The sequence below is a fragment of the Mytilus californianus genome, unplaced genomic scaffold, assembly GCF_021869535.1.
Source record: "Mytilus californianus isolate M0D057914Y unplaced genomic scaffold, xbMytCali1.0.p SCAF_4, whole genome shotgun sequence".
In the NCBI taxonomy this organism is placed as follows: Eukaryota; Metazoa; Mollusca; class Bivalvia; order Mytilida; family Mytilidae; genus Mytilus; species Mytilus californianus.
This window is the reverse complement of record NW_026262690.1, coordinates 53744821-53768477: the sequence shown is the minus strand read 5'-3', so window position 1 is coordinate 53768477 and position 23657 is coordinate 53744821. Positions and strand designations below refer to the sequence as shown.

General features: G+C 32.2%; 1 protein-coding gene across 1 annotated transcript; it reads right to left on the bottom strand.

Annotated features, from left to right (window-relative positions):
- Positions 1-504: 504 nt before the first annotated feature.
- Positions 505-22801, bottom strand: LOC127738279 (calmodulin-like). The gene is made up of 6 exons (XM_052249467.1): positions 22513-22801; positions 14039-14194; positions 5931-5958; positions 3734-3880; positions 2858-3100; positions 505-670 (listed from the first exon to the last, which is right to left on the bottom strand). Exons 2-6 carry the CDS (start codon positions 14186-14188, stop codon positions 648-650), a joined length of 591 nt encoding a protein of 196 aa, XP_052105427.1. The 5' UTR covers positions 14189-14194; positions 22513-22801; the 3' UTR covers positions 505-647.
- Positions 22802-23657: the final 856 nt, after the last annotated feature.

Below are 23657 nucleotides of genomic sequence, written 5' to 3'. Positions count from 1 at the left end.
TTGCTTTATTTAGGGTTATCCATTTTGTATTTGCAACCTCTCTTTAACCACAAATTACAGTTATTGAAACATTCTCATAATCTTAACCATATGATACTGTTGGGCACCTCTTTTTTCTTAATGATTTTAATGGTTTCTTTCAGCAAATCACATGTACACTTCAGTACACATTTGTATCCACAAGTTCTACTCCTATATCCCTAATCAGAATAATTTTATAGAAATAAAAATTCTCAGAAACCATACCATATAATGTCAATTTTTTTAAGGGTTTTCTTTACCAAATCATAGACGTAGCAGGGGTATCATATTGTGAGCTTTGCCCACAGTACCTCGTTTGTCACACAATGTACCTGTTGAAATTCAAGTAGTTTTATATTACTTGCGTGCCCTTCTGAGTGAAATAAGTAACGGGGAAAGTGTGCAATACCTCTGTATTTGTCATTTCATAAGACTGTACTACAATCCTCTTCGCTAAATTCAATATAATGACTTATTAATTGTAATCGTTCTGTATAATGTTTATTGTGAAATAGAAAAAAAATTGAAACAAGTATTGAAATGACAGAAAATATATAACAATAATTGTAAAATGCACAGAAATGATAAAGTCTGTATGTTTAACCATATTGCTGTATTCGCCTCATTTACGTAAAGAGGGTAACATACTCTGAAAAAGAAAAAAATATATTCAGCGCTGAATATATCACTTAAACTCTATACTCGAACGAATTGAATACTCTGCTAACAATTGAACAGTTTCATGTTAGGCCAGTCTTAGACTAGTGGAATTGAAATGCTAGATCAACCAAATCAAAGACAATCATGAAATATTATGGTCTTTGAAACATAATATGAAGGTGTCATCGAATTATGCGGATTCCCATGCTAAAACATAATATGACAGAGAAAATAGATTGAAGCATTCAAAGTTCAAAGATTTTTTGCTAGAATATAAATACAATCAACACTATCACCATACCAATTTATATTGATACGAAGTTTCAATTTGAAATCAAATTCATTTATAACATGTATAAGTTCAATAAATCTTAAATTACTCAAAAAATTTTGATCGAAAATGTCATATGTTTTCTAATCCCAAATAACGTTTAGCAGGATGTTCTGTTTTTTTTAAACATTTCCGTTGACATATAATCAAATTACGGAAATCCATAAACAAAGACTAAAATACAATCATGACCTATTGTCATCACGGAACTATTAATTGCTTCCATTTCTATTATTGTGATGTAATCCCCATTGGAATACACAAATTTGTCTCATTGAAACTGTTTAATATCGTTAATATCGGAATGCAGCTGTACTTAAAGTTCAAATTTGATTAAAGGTATAAAAAAAAGTCGGTCAGTGCTGACAAATTTTAAAAGACCAGTAGAATTCTGTAACGAATAGGCATTTCAATAGAATCATTATATGGTTTTGTTGAAGGCCGTACGGTGGCCTATGATTGTTTACATCTTTGTATTTTGGTTCTTATGGATAATTGTTCCAATTACATTCATACCACATCTTCTTATTTTTATACTTTCACGTCAGGGTGGCTGTTCAGAAGGCATTTTTCACATAATTTATATTTGCCAAGGGCATAACTCTCGATTTTTCCCAATCGGCCTTTATTTGTCATACTCCTTTCATATGTACTTATATCAACTTAAAGTACAATTTTCTTAAAATCTATGTTTCCATAATAAAATCGTACCGTTGTTTCGATTGGCACTGCCTCGGAACTCTTAGTAATACTGTTAATACAATCCTTAAATTTAATTTTAAATTTTATCTAAATACGTTGTATTGCAAAATCTATCAGCACCAGGTTTCAAACTTGATTGAAATATTGCAGGTATACACCTTTCATAATAATTTTATCAAAATACGTTAAGAAGATAAGAGCTCTAATAAGGTGGACAAACAAAATGCCCGACATCTATTTGTCCCCGCTCCGTGTAAGGATTGGGGGAGGAGGGGGGATCATCGAAAGATATAAATGTATGCACAAGCTCTTTTGGAATGGACTTTCTTTCTTTTTCGTCAATTTCTGTGTTACAGATATTTTCAATACAGTTTCTCTTTCATATTAGCTTGATTGTTCTAATATAATCATATATCATGCAGAAGCAGTTTAGTAGAAAGGCGACACATATAAACTAAATGTAAATCTGGTTATCTTACACGTACAGGAGAACATGCTCTCTTGACCTTCAATCGACCTTCAACTTTAACAGCAATGAACAGAACAAAAAAAATAATACCAGAATCTGGCTAAACATTTTATAAATTTTACATTTTTCAAATAGTTTAATTTATAGAACATAGTTCAGATTAAAGCAGAAGTGGTTTGAATTACTATTTATTCGTAGGAATCTCAGGAGTCAAACTGGCATTAACATTAAGTAAGGAAAATATTATTAATCAGACATTTTCTCGTGGCTTTTCAATTACACCATAATATTGACCCTAAGCTGCGCCGACTGTCACCTTTTTTTTCAAATCCATAATATTTCAATCGCTTTTATGTTATTCATGAAAATGTTTTACCATGCAGCTCGGTAGCTGGCAAGACATTTTTGACCTCAAAGATAAAATATATAACTATAGAAATTAACTAAACGCGTGCAGAGAATGAAACCAAATGGACAACTTAATCTGCATTTATTCTGTTCAACTAGCAATTTTGTTTTTAAATGATGCGTTTTTGTTCTTATCCTTTTACTGATATCTATTGATAAAATTGCCATTTTCATTTTTATTGTAAAACATCTAGCTTGTTTCACTTGAAAATATATTTGTTTGATTGGTTGATTTATTACTGCAAAATAAAAAAAAACATACTAACCATTCCAGGTTAGACGATGGTCGCCATTTACATCAGCTATCATGTAATATCCTTCCGCAGTTTCGAGTGCTTCTCTGGGGGACATGCCAATATTCTGGGCAATATTGACTAATTCATCACGTGACACATAACCATCATGATTACTATCCTCTAGTTCGAACCATTCCTTGGCCATAGACGCACTGTAGTTTGGTGCTGATATTTCAGACAGGTAATCAGGAATGAAGTCCACATCGCCATCACCTGCATAATGTTTAAATAAATCTCATCATTATTAGCTTTATATAAATATACAAGGCTCCGTGTTGAAGACCGTACTTTGACCTATAATAGTTTACTTTTATAAATTTTGACTTGGATGGAGAGTTGTCTCATTGGCACTCATACCACATCTTCTTATATCTATAGAAGTTGCAAATGTACGAATGTTATTCAATGACAAGGCATACATTCTGTTAAAATTTGTGTATTTGTTACCAATGAAATGTTTAAATATTTTACGATTGCCAAGAATTAGTGCTTATAGGAGATATTTTACAATTGCCAAGAATATTCTGGTTTAAGGAGATAACCCAATTTGGCAAGAAACAAGATTGATTTTTGACGAGCGACGTTTGAATAAGGGAATAGGCTAACTAAACACATCCACGACATTTGAACTCTGGTGAAGAATTTTCCTCATTGACAATCATACCACATCTCCTTATTTGTATATCAAAAGTCGGAACAAAATTTCATATATTATTTTTATAATTGATTCATCAATTTAGATGTTATGGAAAATGTCTATGCAACAAAACAGTAGAAACCCTTTAACCTAGAATTAATTTTATCTCAAGTAAAATTTATCATAAACCAAAAAATGATTACTCATACCGTTTGTGTCTCGTCTGACTACGAAATCTTGTACTCGCTTTTCTGTTACGTCAGGATCATATTTTTGTAAGTAACTTTTGATTTCCTTGAAAGATGCTCGTCCGTCATTGTCTTTATCAATGAAAGCTGTAAACTGAGCTTTAAATGCTGCAAAAAAAGCAAAGCAAAATCAATGTTTTGGAAAAATCAAATCCTAGCAAGTGCAAATGATGATCTTGTTTTATATGTATAATTTTTATATATATATATATTTTTTTTGGGGGGGGGGGGATTAGGCAGATATTTAAACTTCACTATGCTTGTCTCTAACAAATTAAAACACAAATGGTTATACATTATCATATCTACTATATAATATATATAAACCAGTCGCCAATAGTAACGATACACAAGGTTGAATTCAAAATTACTTTAAAATATGATAGGAAGCCTAAAACGTCTGTCACATTATCCAATGAAAATCATTTATTAGCCGTGCAAATGCATATGATAATGAAAATCTTACCAAGTCTACAAGTGCGAAAATACCGTGTTATTAACTAAGACATCATTTATTTTGCGCAAAATGATAAAAAAACACAGCACCCAATTTCGAAGATGAGGATTTGATATTCATCTATCTTTTCAGGAATTAAAAATTTAATCAGACCAATGGCATGTTTAAGTTTCAAACTTTTAAGTTCAAATATCGGATCTTGGATGAAAAAAATTGATTTAATTTGATATACTTGAGAATAACATTTTCGAGTTTTTTGCCATGAGAGTTTTTGATGAGAAAACAACAGTGTATATATTTGATCAATTGGGATTTTTTTAACATGGTACCGGGTATTCTATTTCATGAGATATGGAAAAAATATATATATTGGTTTTATTTTTTTTATTTTTTCAATGAAACTTCCAGACAATAACAATGTTTGAAGAGCGACGAGACTTTGTTCCCACTGAGGACAAGACTTGAAATTTGATCAAACCTTGCATGTTTTTGTCATTATTTATATGCCTTTAAAGACATACAAGGTTGGTAGACGAAATTATACTATGCATATTCTTTAACGAAATAACATGTTAGGTTTATATGAATACAACAAAGCACAAACAGGTAAGTAGAGAATCATTTATTTGCATTAATATATTGGACCATTTCACAGATTGACATTATACAATAAATCACAAACGATGTAAGCCAACAAAACCATTTACGTAGATATCTGATCATTTGTGTAAATGCCATTGGTTTTATTTCTCATCATTACTTTTCTGCCTCTTGTTTTATTTAAACAAATTGTTTCTACTTAATCCAAAATAAAGTCCTGATTGATGCATGATTGACGTAATGAATTAGGTTTTTGCAAAACAAATCTTTTCTTATTGAGAAATCAATGGTAGAAATAATGTTGACTTTAGTTTTTTGCTATCTTTGACAAGAAACGGATTATTCTGTCTCACGTTTTTCATATGTTTCAAACTGTTAACCAAACACTGGAAATGATATATATCTGTTTTATGCTTTATACTAATAAAACTCTTCTTCAACTTCACACCCACAAGAAATCATAAAATTGATAAAGATAAAGATGTAATGCTGAAATGTACGGAAGCGTATTAGGGAAATAGTAAAAATAAAATTGACATTGAACTTTATTTTTCAAGTCGAAATTTTGACATTTAAAATCTTAAATTTTCGACCGCGTTCACAGAGTACCAATCAAAGTTATCCATTATAGAAACCTCATACTCAAACGCAACTTATGGTTTAGCATTGATGGGGTCATGCAGTCCCTGAATTGTACATTCAGCTTGAAACGGCAAATGATGAATACTGTTGTTTTTGTACTTAGATATATAAATGAATAAAAAATATCAACCATAAAATTACACACCATAAGGTATTTTAGTGTGGCTTAAAACTGAACATGGCATTCAATCGTCGTAACTTTATTTATGCAATTTGTCGACAAATCTTGTATATGGGCACACAATAAACAGAGAATATATCAGTCTGAAAACGGCAGTAATTTGTTATTGTCATAATTGTAGTTCTTCTGATCGATAACACGTATTGTTTTAGGATGGTGAATCACTATTTTTTATGTTTACAATCTCAGCATTCACGGTAACTTATGTAAATATACTAACTTATTTTATGTTTATAATCTCAGCATTCACGGTAACTTATGTGAATATACTGACTTACCTACAAGCTGTCGAACATCAAAACATACCTGTAAATTAGAAAAAGTAAAAATATTTTCGCTATCTGAGTGTTAAAACTAATCTAACTCTGTCGCATGTTCATGAGCTTGTCTACAAAACGAGGCGGAATATAATACCAAATGGAAATTCAAAATTCAGGAGAAAGACCAACCCCACCCTGGCAAAAACGAAAAAACAAACACAGGTCTACATAACTCTACAAATGAAAATTAAAGACTGCGCAACACGAACGCCACTAAAATGGGGGGGGGGGGGGGGGGGGGGGTATCTTAAGTTAAATCTAAATATTCTAGGTTGCTATGATGAATTTGATGAGACTGTTAAATCCACTACTTTTGTAGACCTAGGGGGTTTAGTGCTTTTTTGTTTGTTTGTTTGTTTGTTTGTTTGTTTGTTTTGTTTTGTTTTGTTTTGTTTTTTGGCTTTTGATTTTGTTTGTGTGTGTGTCGTTTGGTTTCTATTTATTTACATGCATAAAAATGTTAAACATGTGAACACTATCATCCGAGTTGCATTTCCATTAACCTACAGTTCATAATTGAGTTTGTTTATTTTCTCAACTAAGTTCAACTCCATTAGTTTCCCTCTGTTTGTGGTGTTTACTTGACCCCTACCTATCTATGTTCTTTAGTAAACTCACCTAGTCACATTTACAGTTATTGTTATAATTGTATAAAATTCTTTTTTTCCATTTAGCATTTGTGTGGTACATAAATGAACAAAACTTGTGCGAACTTGGGGATAGAAATGTTATTCTGTATCGATACTTCATACACAGACTTAAGCTACTTCTTAGTATTCACTGAGCCAAAATGGACCATGGTGGTCGAAATGCTCTGTATAGATAGTCCGTATTGGAGTTCGTAATTTTGTTTGGATACTAAAAATATTACAACGGTGGTCAATATTATGTACATTTATACGAATACAGTAGCCTACACAATTGTCAGTTATTTTTAAATTTTAGTGAGATACTTTGAAACAATACTATTTGATTGATATTTTGTATCAATTTGATGTGGTAGCAATACGTAAAATGTGTGATTTGATAATGGAAAAGAAAAGATACGATGTCTCAGTTCATGACACAAAATAACTTCATGAAAAAAGCAAATGGACAGTTCTTATGTAACACCACTGTCCCATTTTAGGGGGAGGATTGACGCCTTCATACTAGTTTAACCCCGCCACATTATGTATGTGCCTGTCCCAAGTCAGGAGCCTGTAATTCAGTGGTTGTCGTTTGTTGCTGTGTATCATATTTATTTTTCGTTCATTATTTTGTATATAAATTAGGCCGTTAGTTTTCTCGTTTTAATTGCTTTACATTTGTCATTTCGGGGACTTTTATGGCTGACTATGCGGTATGGGTTTTGCTCATTGTTGAAGGCCGTACGGTGATCTATAGTTGTTAATTTCTGTGTCATTGGGTCTTTTGTAGAGAGTTGTCTCATTGGCAATCATACCACATCTTCTTATTTTTATATATAAGTACTTTTATTGCTGTCCCTCATTTCTAAGTCACAATGGGGCCTTCAACATATAGTAAAAACTCGCTGCAAGTTCAAGATGGTCCCTTATACCCTGCCATTTAGAATTCTTTGCGTAAAGTCGATCACGCTTTATATCTGCGCTTTAAAAACACATATCTCTGGTGTAATTTCAACAAATAAATAAATTATATCTGACATAGCAATCTAACAAATACTGTCTTATACTATTAATCGAATACTCTAAGGATTTGTGATTCGGTAAAACTTGATCACATGTGCATTTGTATCTACTCAGTTTGCACGCCAATACTGTTGTGTTTAGTTTTCGTAGGTCAAAAACTTCATATTGCACAGGGCATACAGCATGTTACTAAAAGTACATTCTAGAAATCCCCAATTTTACATTGTTCATGCAATAGTTGTTGATTAATAATATAATAATTGTAGCCTTTGGTTGAGGTCACTACGATGTAATATTGACCTAGGCCTTCGTCCTCAGTCAATATGCTTATCTTAGGTCGATATTACATCGTATCGACCTCATACAAAGGCTATAATTATATAATATTGTCCCATAATCTCATTGTAAATTACAAAACTAATACAAAGATTTATGTAAATTTCAAACTCTATAAGGGCGTTTCGGAACAGCATATATACACAATAGATCAATATGGGAAATACTTGGAAGAAGATCTTTTGCATTGGAAATAAAAACGGACAGGAGTAATGGCTTTACCTGATACATGTAGAAGTCGATGGTTTCATATTAGTATTTCAAACTATGTCTTATCAAACGATGGCCATCACCAAGGAATATATAATTGAGAATGGAAATGGGGAATGTGTCAAAGAGACAACAACCCGACCAAAGAGCAGAAAACAGCCGAAGGCCACCAAAGGGTCTTCAACACAGCGAGAAAACCCGCACCCGGAGGCGGGCTTCAGCTGACTCCTAAACAAAAATGTGTTCTAGTTCAATGAAAATGGAAAATATATCTATATATCTATATAGGATTTCATGAAAAAAAAAACCCAGAAAGGTGTTTGTCTACTTGAAAACTGCTCAATTTTAAAACTGAATGAGTAATGTGATAATAACACTATCTCGAATGCATTTTTCCAGTACTTGAAATCAATGCTGACTGCCTCCAATGAATATACATAGTTCATGAAATTACATTTGCATCTAAATACATATGTCTATAACTCCACGTGTACGAAATTAGCAATATATGTTTTATTTAAAGCTTTAGTTTATATATTCCAATTATGTATGTACTTTGGCTCTCGTACATGTACACTGCTATATTCTTTTGTACAATTTTTAATTTGCAAGAAGTTGTGATTATTAAGCCTCCACTTTGTAAGGATTTACATAACATATTTTTTTATATAAATAGTTTCAATCTAGTTTTACAATATCCTGAACAATCTTACGATCAGAGACAATAGAGCTGTAATCGTTTCCATGACAGTAAACCAGAGCAATTCATATATTTAATGCCAAAAGGATAATTCAGTTGAATAAGGCGATACTATACATTTATTTCCCGTGCCGGAGGGAGATATGAAGATTTGTTCACCCAAGAATATTCATATTTCACGAGGGCTCTGCCCGAGGGAAATATGATTTTTCGAGGGTGAGCAAATCTTCATATCTCCCGAGGCAAAGGGAAATGAATGTTTTATTCCACTGCCCATGCTTTGTTTACTATCTATACATTAAATATTATTTTGCATACATTTTTTTTCTTATCCGCTTGTTTTTGTAAGTCAAACTAAACACGAGATACCCATTGATAAACAGTAAGGATCAAAATTTAATTATAAGTCTTTTTGTTTTATCGTCTGAAATAAATTTGAACATGATAATGATTTTTGCTATCGCTATTTTAAGAAGAATAAGAAGTTCAAAACGTTATGTACATTAACCGCGCGTAACGTCGCACGAAGTAATCCCGACATTTCAGAGGGGAATATGATCCTCAGAATGGAATATGAAGATTTGTTCAATGACACGTGGGATAGTCTCAACCAATCAAATATTGATTAAACTATCAATATGTTTAAACAGTGGAATAATATGTAAACGTCAACGAGAAAGCAACAACACAACGCAATAAAACGAAAAGAGACACCGTGATGGTAGATCTTTGGTAGTTAGTCGCATTCACCAAGACCCCAGTTATATCGTAAATATGCCCACAGATTGTTGAAGCATCAACGAAGATCACTAAAGGAAACACGTGAAATTCTAAGCAATTAAAGTTACTTTTTGGATATTTCAACAAACAATTTTCCAACACTGGTTTGCAAATCCAAAAACGCAAAATATAAAAAGTTCGAAGAGATGTGTATCAAGTTCAGAGGCGAGCTACTCGATAGATATTGTTTTACTATGCATGCGGATGAACTCGAATGGTTCAATCCCTCTCCGTGTCCGATTTTCTCCCACGCGAATGCAGCCATCGTAGAGCAGCGGAATATAACGACTGAATTAATCGGGTTACTTACGGATATCTAGATGTACTCATTTTACATATTTTTCTAAATAAAACATATGGCATTTATCTACCTCAATAGAATCTTACTAATACCAAAAAAATAACGACTGTTAATTTCTAGACCTGGATGATAGTCTATAATGAAAATTCCCGTATAAAAATTTATGATAAATAGGACGACTTTTCTTTTCTTATTTGAGATTCCTTTCTGAACGGGTCATGGGATTGATTTGCGTCAAGGTTAAACCAAAGACGTGGAAATCGGAATTTGCTGCCTCTCCGCTCCATTGTTGTTGGTTGCTGTCTGTCATACTGGTTTTTCGTTTTTTCATAAGTGAATTGTTACACCTTTTGTCATCCAGTGGTCTTTAATTGCTCATTGGAGGCTATGCGTTTTACTCATTGTTGGTGACCTGTAATTGTTTATATCTTTTTCCTTTAGACTTATAGTGTATAGTTGTATGAGTGGCATTCTTAAAACATTTCCTTGTTTTGTACATACATTGAAGTTCAATTGTTATATATTTTTTTTTAAAATGATTTAGCTTTCGTTAAAAGTCGTGAATTTTTGTTACACATATTACGAAAAAGGATAACAGGAATCAGTAAAATACTAGACAGTAAACCAGTCCACATCAACGAACAACACAAACGACTTCGGTAACAAGCAGACGTGTAATTTGAAATAAAGACAAACAACAACAAACAACACAAGGTCCAGATAGTCTTATTTCATACAGACACACAATGTGCTGGGGTTGAACAAGATTTATTGGAGCACCCCCCCCCCCCCCCTTCCCTCCTTTGACTATCTAGATCGTATGTCGTAAAACTAAAAGACACCATGAATACATGCACAGTGAAGATATCAATAGATTGAACACTTACGTGTACAAGAAAATGAAAAACGCATATAATTTGGAAAACAAATGTAGTCGCAACTACAAGAAAGCTAGCTAAGGTATCTACCATAGTTGGTTGGAAAATGCCGCTCGAGGAACAAAATAAAATCGAAACAACTCTTCTAACAGCTTTGATGAAATCCCATCATAACATTTGATTGAAATCGCCAGTTTTTGTGATATGCTAGTAACTATTTCAAATCGTCATAATTGAAATAAATAGTATTTGTAGAGGCCAGTAAGTAAAACCGCCAAACTGAAACTGTTCTGAAACAAATAAAATTCCCTCTTGCAAAGAATTATTATTTAAGAGCTGTATCTCATGTAAAAATCAGAATCCTTTCATGATGTCTGCATGATATCCTATTATTAGACAGAACTCAATCAGAGAAAAATTGCATGTAGACTTATGTTAGATAGGCCAATAAAAGCAATGGAAGAAAACATGCACTGCTTTTACACAATTAACGTTGAATAGACCTGTAATGTTGCGCTTTTTACAGTCTATAGTAATCTTTTCTAGGATTTAAAACTTGAAGTGCATTGTAATTTACCTGTAGGGAATTGTCAGAAGAGTCTATTGCAATGAAAATGTACTTAAAATCCATGACAATACATTTGCAACACTTTATGTAAAACTGCTCTGTTCTATAGAGGCACCACTGCTAACGATATTGTTTCGTATATTGTTTCAAGTCACGTTATACCTATTGGCACTTCTCAATAGGAAACTGTAACACTGTACATACTTATTATTCAAATATCCTATTACTATGTCCTATTGTATTCACTTTCACACGAATTGAACTGTTTGTAGATATTAACTAACAGTCAGCATTCTCTGTTACTGATATAATTAACAAAAGAAAGAACTCGGCTGTCATTACCGGATATGTCAAATCTATATCAAATGAAATGTTTTTCGTGTATATGTTGAAGCATTAAAACATGATGATGGAGCAACTTCGAAAAGGTCAAGATACAGACAAAGTGAAAGCAATATAAATTCAATGAACTAAAATTATAAGCTGATGTGCCAGTTTTTCTGTTTTGGTATGATCTAAAAGATGTCTTTCAAGCTAACTAAATTATGCAATTGTTATAAACTAGGGTTGCAAATTGATCCCAGACTGTTTTTGTTGGTTTTTATGCTATTTCTAGTGTTATACTTTCAAACATTTATAATTTTGGATCTGCAAGTCTCCGGCTCGAGCGTTATTGATTAGGTTTAATCCATAAACACGTGTTATGAATTCTGAAATTATATGTGGTTGTTTACGTGTTGCAATGGGTCAGCACCGCTACTGGTGGACAGACAGACCCTAGAAGTACCCTCCGCCTTGTAGCCTGGGCTTTGCTTTGGCATGATTTATATGATGCCTTCTGTCTTGTAATGTCCATTAAAGTAAAACATAGGTTTTAATAATTTTCACAGTGAGAATTGACTTTAGGCGGTTTGGACTGTTCTATTTATGCCCTTTTGGTTATCATGCTCCCAAACGGTTACATGTTTGGCTTTCCATACATTCGGTCTCCAGTCAATCTGAAGGAAATAAATTCACAAACACGTTCGCACTGAATTAACAGCATACAATTTTATAAAAAATATTGATTTCTATTGATTTTACTTTTGTTTCGTCTGCCTGTTTCAAGTTAGAGATTTAGATACTGGGTACATTGTAGTGTTTGTATGATTTTTGTCAAATGAGAAATATTAGTGTAAATTGTGAGCACTAACTAAAATCAGGATACATGAGTGAATGAATAGTTTCATTATACCATATATGAATGTCAAATTTTAAAAAATTGGCCTTGTGATTTGTTTGTTTGTCGTCAAAATACCTTTAATCTAACTCACAAAAAAATTATGCATAAGTCGTCTCAAGCTTTTAGTTTTGGTAGTTGATAAAAATTATTGCAAAAACACATTTCTTTCGGGCGTTTTGAGGCATGATGAATTTCTCAGTACTGGCTTGGATGTTAAATTTCTATTTTTTATATACATGTTCCCGTACCTTTCGAGTTTGTGTGGGATGCATTAATTACGCAACCTGTCAATGTGTTGAGTGAGCGCATCTTTCTCTGCACGCTAAGGAACTATTGAAACGACACTTAAAGGAGTCTGTAGTAGGCATGTGAAAGACTAACTTTCTGATTTTATCCAACATGCCCTTTTTCAATTCGAAAAAAATATTTAACCCTGGGCGTAAAACAAACAACAATCCAACAAACAAATTATAACTTTGTATGGTACAATGTGTATAATGAAATTTTCCTCAGGCAAAATTGATCTCAGACAGTATTGGTTTTAAGGTTTTTTGAATGCCATACATATTTTATGTATTTTATTACATTTGTAACTTTAAAAAAAAATGGTTGCTATTCCTCATAAAAACAAGGAGATGTGGTATGATTGCCAATGAGACAACTATCCACCAAAGTTCAAATGAAGTGGATGTAAGCAATTATAGGCAACCGTACGGCCTTGAATTATGAGAAAAACTTGGTCTTTTCATTGCTGTAGCATTAACAAAGGTGGTAGTGCTCGATAATGTCACAAAATATAATAGGCCAATTCAACCCTATATCGTACGAAAACATTATTGAAACAGACTTTACCAATCAATCCATGAGGAGTTTGACATTTCTCTACTCTTCTTTCAATAGTTATATTTTAAAATATTCTGAAACATTTCGAGGACGTATTAAAAAAATCCACTACCACGAGTGATTAAATATTGTTTTCCACCAAATGCATTAAAACTGTTGATAAACAATAAAGAAATTAGATTGTCGTAAACGTGAATGAATATGAAAACAATTAAAGATTACCATATAAGACGGCAATAATAATTAACAAATGAATAGACTCATTTCCTGTATGTAAATTTTAAAAAATGGAAAGCAATAACTTTAGTCAATTTCATAACAAAACGAAATGTATATTTCCATTGATTTATGTGCAAAGTCTGAAACAACAAGATAGAAAAATGATAAAATATGATTCTCCCACAAACCGCGAATCCAAAAACAAACTTTAATGAATGTTATAGGATCAACCTTGAAGTCATAATTATACACGTTCCTAATTATATTATATGTTTAGAAAAAAGGTTTGTTTATAGCATAGGACGAGAAGAAAAAGAAAACATTGTAATCATTAGAACAACATACATTTGTACTTACATGCTGTTCAAACGAGCTGGCATCTTGTCTCTTTTTCAATTTTTCTAATCCCCTAAATATGTGACTGGTACCAAAGTGTAGACTACATTCAAACGCTTTCATTAATAATACAGTTGTGAGAGCTGCTGTTATGAATATCGAAGGCATCATTTATAGCTGTAAAACAGTAATAGACATTAAGTCAAACTGTTTGTATATTTTGATCGAAAAGTACATAATGTACAAAACACATTTTCCTTGGAATTCGGTATTTTTGTTGTTTTACTTTATACCATCTTAAAAAGAGAGTTTTGAGATTTAAAAAAACTAGTTAACCCTGCCACATTTTCAGGTACCTGTCCTTAGTCAAGGTCCTCGTTAGTAGTTAACGTTAGTCATAATTCATTTATAGACTTTGGATGATAAAGAGCTTGACGTATTGTATAGACACCTGTCTGTTGCTGAAGACTTGTGTTGCCCTTAATGTGTATTTTGGTTATTTTTTTCGCTGGGCTGCTATACAATAGATGTATATGCCCATCTCATAGTAGTTACACATAAAGAACGAAGTGGCGTTTATGCATTGTAAGTATTTCATGTAGTTTCCCCCCCCCCCCCCCACATCAGTGAAGTAATATAAGCTTAGTGCATACATCTTGGCCGAAATCTATGAAATCATCAACAGAAAATTATACATTTTAGAATATGTTGTTTGAAAAATAAATACTTATAACATGCAGAATTGTGAACATAATAAATAACGCACCTTAATATTGTCGACATTCCTCCAAATTACACTTTGCATGTCTAAATTTGCTGGGAGTAAAGAAAATCGTGGGATGCATAAATATGATATTTTATTAAATTTGCTGGATAGCATCCACACCGAATGTGTATCAATTTTCACACTTAAGTTATGAGCGTAATTTGAATTTAGCTGAGGGAAGTGTTACAGTTGTTAATCTCGTATCATGGGTTGCTGCCGATAAGTAATAAACAGCTATAAACAATGCCGTAGAGAGTACAAACTAAAATATACATCGCCATTATATCACAATTTTTTCACTGATATTTATCGAATGACATTTTATGACAAAAACATGAATAATAAAACTGTTCCACCAACACATATATGACCATGATAAGTACATTAAAATTTTGATTACAGTAAATGATCATCGTACGACATTTTTCTGTTTTTATAAAAAAAAAATGCGATTTAATGAACTAAAAGGGAACATGTGAAAACTCATTGCACAAAAATCAAAAGTATTGTAATCTATTTATCTAATGATTTGTAAGGTTCAAAAGTAAGTGGAAATCTTTTATTACTGTACAGGGATATGCACACACATTTTGTTTGTTCTACGTCGCTTATTTGTCGTTATTAGGGTTCTGTTCATATAAAAGCAAATAGACAAAATCATGACAAATTTTACTATCTTTATTAGGTCTGAGATTGAAATCTACATTGTATCAATATTTCAATTCAAATGTCTACTTATACAGTTGTAGCCATGGTTGTGATGTGCTTACTTTTATGTGTGTTGTCTCTGTTTTTAGTGCGCTTGCATGATTGTGTTTTATATTGTTGTATATGTTTGAAGTATTCAGTTAAAAACTCTCTTAGGCTTATGTTTTGTAGTTTAAAACTATACCGAATATAAATAAAGCTTTCGTATCGTATCGTATAGTATTGGTATGACGGTCATGATTTTGCTGTTAGGTGATATAGCTCACCGTTGAAGACCTTCAAGTAGGTGTGCAAAAGCAGAATATACATATTACATGTTACTTTTATTATTCTTCCCTTAGTTTATTTATTTTGTATTCATAATTATTTATTTTGTAAAAATATTTCCTTTCTCTATTGGTACTGTACAGGTATACCTAACAACAAAATTATTTTCATTTACCTGTGTTTAAAGTTATTGCAAATGGATGGTATTTTTGTTCGAGCATATTGTTTTTCTTTAATTGTTTAACATTTCTTACCGATATAACATGTTACTTTTATTATTCTTCCCTTAGTTTATTTATTTTGTATTTACATTCTATCATAGGTCAAATTTATTTGTTCAGTGTATGTTCAATGGTGTTAATATGTCCTTTGATTGAGTTAAGCTATTTCAGTTGATATTTTATAGTGTGTCTTTCTATGTTGTGATGTTACACTATTGTTTCAGGAAAAAGGGTGAAGGTTTGGTACCATTAAAACGTTTAAACCCGCTGCATTTGTTTGCACCTGTCCTAAGTCAGGAATCTGATGTTCAGTAGTTGTCGTTTGTTGATGTGGTTCATAAGTGTTTCTCGTTTCTCGTTTTTTATATAGATTAGACCGTTGGTTTTCCCGTTTGAATGGTTTTACACTAGTAATTTTTTGGGGCCCTTTATAGCTTACTGTTCGGTGTGAGCCAAGGCTCCGTGTTGAAGACCGTACTGTGACCTATAATGGTTTACTTTTATAAATTTTTACTTGGATGGAGAGTTTTCTCATTGGCACTCATACCACATCTTCTTATATCTATATAATTTAGCTAGATTCCAAATTTGTTTTGGAACAATAGATGTGACTACATAAGTTGGGCTATATGAAATGTGGATTGTTGCACAACAGTTTATAGATATAAAGATGCACTGCCGTTGTGTCAATCTTTCACTATTTTTAATCACTGCACATTGCACACATTGTTCCTTTAGTATTGAAATACATGTATTATCCATGCTTAATATGGTCATAACAAAAAAAATAATTCCACAACAATAACAATGTGCAAATTTTACAATATAAAAAATTGAATACTTCAATGCCATGATTTTGTTCACAAGAGCAAGAGTAGAGAATGACTGTATGCATAATTCATCCAAAAACTGTCAGTTATATATATACATGCCTTTGAAAACCGACACTGCAAAATCTTTTAGAGACGTTCGATGATGATCTGTTTCGAGATATGAATTAAATGTTTGTTCGTTTCCTTTTTACTTTATTTCAACTTCTTTTTCTTTCTTTTTTTTTTTTTAGCGGCAAGGGAAGGCTTTTTGGGCTTATCTCGCTCTTTTCATACAGGTATAACAATTTGGACATGGGGCTTATTTCACCCTTTATTCTATAACAATTCAAGTTTTAGCTGTTTTCTAATGGTTTCTATGTCCTTCATTCTTTCTAAGCTGTACAAAAAGTTCTTATTGTTTCGAACGTCTAACCAGGTGTCAAAATTTCTTTTGATGTAGTTAAACGTATCTAACTGTTGATCTTTGTAGATGCAGTTGCTCAATTGTGGTGTATCGCTTCTTACTAGGAGATACAAGTCGTTGTCATCAATATCTATAATGGACGTGACTGGTCTACCTGTTTCCATATCAGAAGTGAATTCGGAGGTATTTCCAAGATCTCGTCATTTGGAGGTGGTGCGGTTGTTCCGGCTCCTCAGTGTTTAAAGTCGGGTCTCCTGACTGTTGTTGTTTACGAGAGAGGAAGGCTTATCATCGACGGTTATTCCTATCTTGACGTGCTTTTGGTGATCTCTTTTTCGTCGCAATTTTCTGTCTTTCTATTTGACCCCATTTTATCGTGATAGAGTATTTGTCATTCCGTTTGGTTAAAGTCCAATTGGCGGTTTGACTCTCAATGAGAGAAATGATGCTGCTATAACATCTGGTAATTATGTGGAAGTTTCCATACTCTATTCATCACTAGATGTATTATGTATTCGACTTATTGTTCAATGTGGTCGGTATGCTTGACATGTTTAACTAATTGTATTCGATTAGTCAACTTCTTCTTAATTATTTTATATTTCATATTTTGAAGTAGTTGCTCGACACTAAGTTTCGATTTCCGTAAAAAAGTCACTCATTTTAATGTTTAACCATCTGTCGTCATGATGAGATATTAAAAAATGGTGTTTGATGGTATTGAAAAAATTGACACAATCTGAGTTGTTTTAACATATAAAACACAAGTAAACGTATAAAACGTTTGTCAGAAAAAATTGAATACCGGGGATTGTATAAGAAGGGAAAATGATGCCATTAATATTACAGAAACCAATGTCAAAGTAACTATAATGGATATGTAAATGATTCGATCACACAAGAAGGTTTTGAACAGACAACAATATATATATGAAATAAACATATGATACCGATATAACTGAGCACGACACTTATTTCTTCAATAACCGTAATCAGATATATACTTGATGCCAAATATCTATATAAGACTTGAAACAAAGGATGTACAGCAGACAAACAGAAAACTTGGTATTGAATATAAAAATATGCATGGAACCCTCCATATATATATATATATATATATATATACAAAATAACCTTATTATGACATTAAGAGTTCTGAAATAGATCTCTGCGCGAATTTCTATCTTAGTTCATATTGTCTCAGACAGATTAGTCATGAGCTATTTACAGACGTCTAATTACATTATTGTAACCATCTAACCCCAATGTTAGTGTTCAACTGTTGGCTTATTTATGAATAATGTTAAAAAGCACAGTTATGAAGTTTAAGCAGTTTAAGAGTAGAGAAACCATCGTATGATTCAAACTAATTAATCCTATTCTTAATGCATGACAAATATTTATATAATGCATTGCCTGAAATTACTGTCACCGAGACGTAATCATTTTAACTAGTACCGTTCGTGACATATTTGTAAACGCCCTTTTGGAGTGTTTTGTCTGAGCTAATTGTTTTAATTTCGTCATAGATCACTGATTATTAGATATCCATGTTGTCTGTTTCCGTAAATGACTATTAAATGACCAGACAAGAAACTGCAAGCATTAAGAAAACACTAGAAGCAGGTTTTGGTGACACACCTATTCTCAATTCTTTCACGATTTTGTGCAATTTCTTTTAAATCTACTTCGATTTTATGTTTTAGGAGTTAGAAGTATGATATTGTTTTTATTAGTCGGTAAATTTTTTTTACTGATTTCCCTTTATCAGGTGTTCCGATTCAATGAGTCGTAATCTATTCAATCTTGAAATTTTGATCAGATAGGCCTACTAAATTCAGACATTGCGCTGTTCGCTATCAATCTTTATATTTTCATTAATTATCATTGATATGGTCATATTAAATTATAAATTATCTTTCTGTTAACAAAACTATACATTTTTCGAAATACTAAGGATTTTCTACCTCATGGATAGATTACCTTAGCTGTATTTGGCAAAATCTTTCGAAATTTTGGGTTTCAATGCTCTTCAACGTCGTACTTTATCTGGATTTTAAAACTTTTTGAATTCCAGCGTCACTAATGAGTCTTTTGTGGACGAAAAGCGCGACTGGCATACAAACTTTTAATCCTTGTATCTATGATGAGTTTACATAAAGGTATATATTAAATTGAAACATAGTTGAGAGGTAGGTTTGTATATTACCGTTTGTCTCTTTTTTCTTCTTATACCATTATCTGATTGGTGTTTTTATTATGAACTGTTCATGTCATAGATATAAGAAGATGTGGTATGAGTGCCAATGCATGTCATCTTTCGAATAAAAGGTGTTTGTTTCCTCTCTTTGCAATATTCCAAGAATTATAATCTCCAGAGGAAACCCTTAACAAGTTAAATTACTTTCTAGAAGAAATAAATATAAGAAATGGGATAAATTGGGACATGGGTAATATTGCTTATTAATAACAGACTCGTGAACGTGTTTTAGGAAATATTTAAACAGGGGAATGCTTGAAATGATTTGGAAGAATTTACCTAAAATTTGAATAAAGAGTAAAAAAAACTATTGAAAAGGGCGATTAACTTTTGGTAAAAGTCATAGAAAGCCTGAAACACCCTTTATATAAACTTTTTACTAAATTCATCGTCTTGTGTACTATACCCTTCTTAAACAACTATAATCTTGAACAGTCCTTCTCTCCTTCCTCGTTTGTGCGCAGGATTTAACCCAATTCAACCTTCGGCTTCAGTGCGTGGAGCAAGAATATTTTACATTCCTGGACAATTATGAATTCAACTACAGTGCAAAAGTGATTTGTGTATCAGTTTAGAATGTTGTTTTTTTTTACTTATAGTCATTTTTTCTGTCTACCTTTTCTTTGTGTTGGTTTTGCTGTCGGTATTTCGATTTAAAATGTTTGAAACCTTTATTACTGACAATTTGAAATCATCTCTATTTACATATGCAACAATTGAAGAACATATTGACGCAAGAGATAACCCGTAACATCATTAAAAAAAGATAGGAGGAACCAAGATGGCAATACAAATACATTAGTAAATAAATAAAAACAAGCAACACTATTACCGAATAGAACAACGAAGAAAAGACGAAGAACAATAACAAAATATTACACAGAAAACTTAAGATTGAATAACACTAACACCACTAAAACTCGAGGTTACGCTTGTGCTTTGGAAGTGTACGTTTCTGCTGTTCCACTAATTGTATCCTTTGTGTTGTTCATGCAAGTAGATACCATTGATAAGTTGTATTCGGTAATGTCATAATCAAAGAATAGAGGACGGGATTGTAGTTACGAAAAATGGAACATATCTATAGTCATCTGTGACACAGATAAATCCTTACGGTCAACCGAATCATGGGGGTCTCCGTAAAACTTTCGAAGGGGTGACTTCAACGTTACCATTTTGGATCCCTTAATGCTATAGCTTCTTTGTAAGCTGGAATATCCGTATCAACTAGGAGATATATACTTTATGAGCAGGCACTGTTATTATGTTGCCACATATAAATGAAAAGTACATAATGGAAAATTTATATTTATAACCGACCCATAGATGTAAATGTAGGTCTACACACGAGGCAGATTTAACTGTACCTGAGGTATCCTTATTTTATATAGTCGAAAACAGAGATACAAAGTTATGAATAGCCATAAAGTATATGTTAGGGGTACCAAGTGAATTGGCAACACCTAATTTCTTATCAATCTGGTTAGATGTGTTTGAGTTTTTGATTTTGCCATTTTATAAAGGACTTTCCTAGAATTTTCCTGGGAGTTCGGTATTTTTGTTATTTTAATTTTTATTTTAATGTGATTAACGAACAAACGATGTTGTTTAGATCTTTGTCTGTGGGAACAACAACACAGTTGTCGTGGAAGTAGGACAAATGTGTAGCAACATTTGGGTCTTTGAAGATTTGTTGTATCCTGATTTGTATCAAAGATCTCACACCCTTAACTACCCGGAAAGAGTGTGTACGGCTTCTGTTTCACGTTTTGTCCATTTTCTGGCATAGTTATCAACTGAATAAGTATTTTTAAAGTTCTGTTTCCAGTTTATGAATTTTTTCTCACGTTATTTCGGTCTGTTAAATTTCTTTTTTTAAAAGGAACAAAACTGTATGGCCAATATTGAAAAGAAAGCATGGTCCATTATCAATTTAAAATCCCTTGGTAATGAAAGGTCCCATTCCAAATAATATTCAAAAACAATAATTACGTAGGGAGTTATCGGGAAGAAAAAGTAAACCGAAGTTAAACTGTATCAGACTTTCTAGGGTTAGGGAAGAGTAAATGTTTAAGGGTCTACCATTTTTTTTACTACATGTACGTAAAAGATACAGCACAATAGCCTTCTAATAATAATACAAATATAAATCAAAATTAAAACAGGTCAGCCCTTTAATAGTTTAAAATTCCAATAATATTTGTATTGGTAACGATGTATGGTGAAATATGGGATGATAAATAGTGCAGTTAGAATTTGTGTATGATGCAGTGTGGAATTTGTATATAATGCGGTGTGGAATTTGTATCGTGCGATGGGTAACGATTTTTAGGATTTGCGCCTTTTTTTATTGCATTTTTTTCAATTAAAATGTGTAACCCCACTCTTCTCTGTAAATAAATTGCATTATGGGTAATTGCAAATAATACGAATATAGTTACGGATAAAATAGGGAAATGGAAATGGTGTAAAGGGGTATGGTGTGTTAAGGAAGTTTATACGGATAAAGGACGACAAAAGATGTACTACCGAATATAATTTTGTAAAAAAGTACAACAAAAATACCGAACTTCAAGTTAAGTGAAACACAGGATATTATACCCTGAGTAAACAATGTTGACTACTCACTGGTTTTAAACATAACGGGACTCGCATAAAGTTACGCGACTAATGATACCAGTTATACTCGACAGAATGGTGTCCTCAAGTCAACAAATTCAGTAACTCAATGCTTGGTCTTTCCGATTCTTTTTAATTGTTCTTATTGTTCACATTTTAGCGTTGCATTTTTATGTCTTGATTTTTTTCTTCAGAAGATCGAATATGATACAGCATGTATTCTTTTTTACGCAATAGCATACGATTTTGTCGAATTTTCTATCAAATATACACAGATATATGGAAGAAATAAACTAATATGTATATTAAGTGAAAAAATGTATCAAGGATAAAGGATCAGTTAGTATTTTCAACCAATTAAATAATATAAAAACAAGATTATATACAAAACGTTAAAAACTCAAAAGATACTTACAATTTTCTGCTCTGATTTTATGTTTCCGCTGTGTTCCGTCTTGAATAAGTAAAAATATTTATTTTACTGCAACATTTGCATTTTGAAATTGGATTATAAACGCGGTGCTTTCTCTGTTCAAACAAAATGTTGGTGAAATACAGCAAGCAAGTTTTTCTTATAATTTACAGAAAACACTTTCCAAAAAAACGTAGTATAAAAAACAAACGTTGGTATAACAATGACGGTGTTTTAATTTAGTGTAGATTGAAGCTTGTTGTGTCGTTTGTTACCGTTGCATTATTAAGAAGTTTTACAGCTCAATTCTTTTGTTATTTCCAATACTAATTTCGTATTCATTAGTTTTATGTGTGGGTATATGTCCCCGCCTCGTAATCTGCTTATATAGTCAGCTTCATAATATCAACTTGATACAATACTTTACGGTATTAATTAACAATTAACCCAACAATGAATGATGTTTTTTGCTGCGCTGTTTTAGCGATGTGTATCACTACCATTAAATTTGGCTATAGGGATATTTAGTAGAAGTGAACATTCAATTTGGCTGATATGATAAAAAAATGTTTTGGAATAAATATTCCAGTATATCGAAGAATGATGGTATAAATAAATGAAAATAACGCTTTATAAATAGTATGCGTCCGAAGCGCTTTTCTTGATTTAGCTTCATAAAGAACGGTCAAGCCGAATATTTTGAGAGTTAAGGATGTATATGAACCGAAACAGGTTGTAGGGATATATGACCAATAGGACCTACAAATAATAGTAAAATTCATTTAAGGTCAACTTATAAATTAAGACTAAATGATAGTTTCAATTTAAAATTAAAAAACAGTTTATTGAAAGGGTTTCACTAAATAATACCTAAAAAAATAACATGAATCACCAAAATTGTAGACAGTACAAAAGACAACAACCTACTATCAACACCCGACTTTTTTATTATAAAAAGATAGATGTCTTAACAAAGACAAACAGAAATGAACAACAATTACAAATTGTTATGACCATTCTAACATAACTGTTACACAACATGGTACATACATAAACTATGGAATCATTTTTACGCAGGCTCACGTTGTAAATAAACTCATCTTAAAAAATCAGGATTAAAATTGTGTACGACAGACGCGCGTTTCGTT